Genomic DNA, 2575 nt, shown 5'->3' on the forward strand with positions numbered 1-2575 from the left:
AAAAGACAAAAGCAAAAATCAATTGAGAAACCCTTTTTTTTTTTTTACTTGTTACTATATAAAGTCCATAATCTTTTCTTCTTTATTGTGACGCAATATGTGCCAACCATCTTCTCATACGCATACAATGAGAAGCACTTATCAACAAAAGAGAAGCTTTAAGGGCTTAATTATTATTATTAATATTATTATTTATTTTATAGCCATATTGATATATAATCAAAGTTTCAGCCAAATGGTGCCTCCTTGCAAACAAACACAGCAAACCAGAAGTTTCTAATTAATTAATTTTAATTAATCACAATTGCGATTTTTACCAGAAAAAAAAAAAATATATATATATATAGTTAATTTTGCTGTTATCAACTACTGGAACTTTTGATTTTGATAGTAACAAGCCAGTCTGAAACGAAATGGTCTAGACTGGTGCAATCACACTCCTACCTGATTGTGTGCCTAGAACGCTGCTGTCAGTAGAAGCCTGACCTGGTCCAGCTCCAGGAGGAGGCAGTGCAGCCCTGGGAAACTGCTGAGAACTCATCTTGTGTCTATTATCTGTGAGAAAAGACCAATTCTAGTTGAACAGTTTTAATATCTTACTATACTAAAGTACAAGGACAAATATCACAATTCAAAAAGAACTGGAGAGCAGACTGTGCTGTGAAAAATCCTGCTTTCTGCAGAGTTCACTATAGTTAACTATTCTCTTATCTGTACTTTTCAAGCAACCCCTGAGACTTAAAACTCATGATTATGGTGCGTATAACTAGGGCTCAATGTAAAATGCACGATGGTGGGTCCATTCATAAGCAGGGTTTGGGACCCCAGCTCTAGAGTCCAGATGTATGATAGTTCAGGTGGAGACACGGACCACAGAAATTATTTGCAAACAAAGCACATGATCGAATAAAACCAACAACAAACAAACTACGATCGCCGCATTACACAGACCACACGATTCGCTCTCTTTTACCAAGTAATATCCACCAATACTTCAAATATTCTTATTAAGGCGCGATAAGCACTAGCTGATGGCAATACCAGTCACTTTTGGTGCATTAATGTTTAATTCATGAAACGAAACAGGTTGCACGAGTAAATCTTACAAACAGCCAACAAGCCATGATAACAGAGCAACGTTAGATGTTATTGATCAAAACAGAGGCGTTATTGCTGGTTGACAAAAGCTAATGTGAATCTGTCTATAAAGTGCAGGTTAAATGCAGGAAGTATGAGGGTTCTTTCATGACAACAATATGGAAATGTACTACAAACACAAATATGACCTATGAGAAAAAAAGATAAGAAACATTGTAAATACTACCGTGCGTCTCTCTCTTTGAAGCTATTCCCACTCCATAGTGTGAAAACTGCATCAACCAAAAAGCACGAAATGGCGGACCGGCGTAAAAGATTTCAAAATAAAAACCCCATATATGAACCCCCATATAAATTTTTCTCTGTATATATTATTTGTCTTTACAAAAAAAAAAATATATATATATATATATGTGTGTGTGTGTGTGTGTGTGTGTGTGTGTGTGTGTTGCCTGACTTCCACGACAAAATAATACATAAATAAATCTACAATGTTCTATATGTAAATATGTATATGAATAATAGGAAATCAATCAATCAATCAATCAATAAAAACTAATTGCAAAAATGTGAAATGCAAAAATATAGAAGACTTGATTGAAGACTCTAAAGTTGATTTTTAATTCCATATTTCAAACTTTCTCCAATCATTCATTTCTCATTCATTTTATTTCATTTTTTTCTCTTTCTATTTCTATGTTGCGCAAAGGGAAAAAAATAGAACTACAGAAATAAATGAATGATTAAAGAAAAATAGAAATAGCGATAGAATGTATTTATTTGTTTCATTTATTTCTTATTTCTATGATATTATAGAGGAAGTATAAATGTTTTACCTTATATGTTTGTTTTCTGAAAAAGTTGTCGAAATACTCCTTTGTAAAGTGGGAATACATTTGTAGGTGGCTGAACTTTTGGTTATGATATAATTGCAGTTTGAACCATGCTTTACATAATTTCCCATCATATCCCAGTATTTCTTTTTTTTTTTCTCACTCAAGCCTTGTTCCAAAACACAGTGTGGCCATACTTCTGAAACTGTGTTGTTTATTGATTATTATATACTATTTATTTTAATAATGAGGACATGGAGATTGATTGATTGATTGATTGATTTTATCAAAAGCATTAAACATTATCAAACAGAAAGACCTTAAATATTATCATATTATAACAACATATTTTTCAACAATTCTCATTACAAATTTGTGAAGTTGGTACTTGGTGTGTGTTGCATTTTCAAATGCATGTTATAAGTAACCCACAATCACAGCACTTGCGGGGATGGAGTTTGTGTGGAACTGCAATTGCAAACTGAGCCACTCCAAGACACTGAAAATAACAGACCATGCATAAATGAACACAGTGCCACACGTCCAAACACTGAGGCTAAGAGTTCTTTTGTCTTTTGATAACTCCAAAGGTGTGGTTCTCATTTAATCCCCTGTGACTCCTCTGCATGTGCACGATTGAACAC

At 33.6% G+C, this 2575-nt stretch overlaps 1 protein-coding gene across 1 annotated transcript in view; it reads right to left on the reverse strand.

Annotated features, from left to right (window-relative positions):
* The window catches only part of LOC107752651 (histone deacetylase complex subunit SAP130-like), a 29949-nt gene extending 28568 nt beyond the window's left edge, over positions 1-1381 (reverse strand). The window contains exons 1-2 of the mRNA XM_016568681.1: positions 1325-1381; positions 445-555 (exon numbers count right to left, since the gene is read on the reverse strand). Of these exons, the coding sequence (XP_016424167.1) occupies positions 445-555; positions 1325-1376 (163 nt within the window). The 5' untranslated portion in view covers positions 1377-1381. The remainder of the gene's footprint in view (positions 1-444; positions 556-1324) is intronic.
* Positions 1382-2575: the final 1194 nt, after the last annotated feature.

The sequence above is a fragment of the Sinocyclocheilus rhinocerous genome, unplaced genomic scaffold (assembly GCF_001515625.1).
Source record: "Sinocyclocheilus rhinocerous isolate Xijiao unplaced genomic scaffold, SAMN03320098_v1.1 scaffold1733, whole genome shotgun sequence".
NCBI lineage: Eukaryota > Metazoa > Chordata > Actinopteri > Cypriniformes > Cyprinidae > Sinocyclocheilus > Sinocyclocheilus rhinocerous.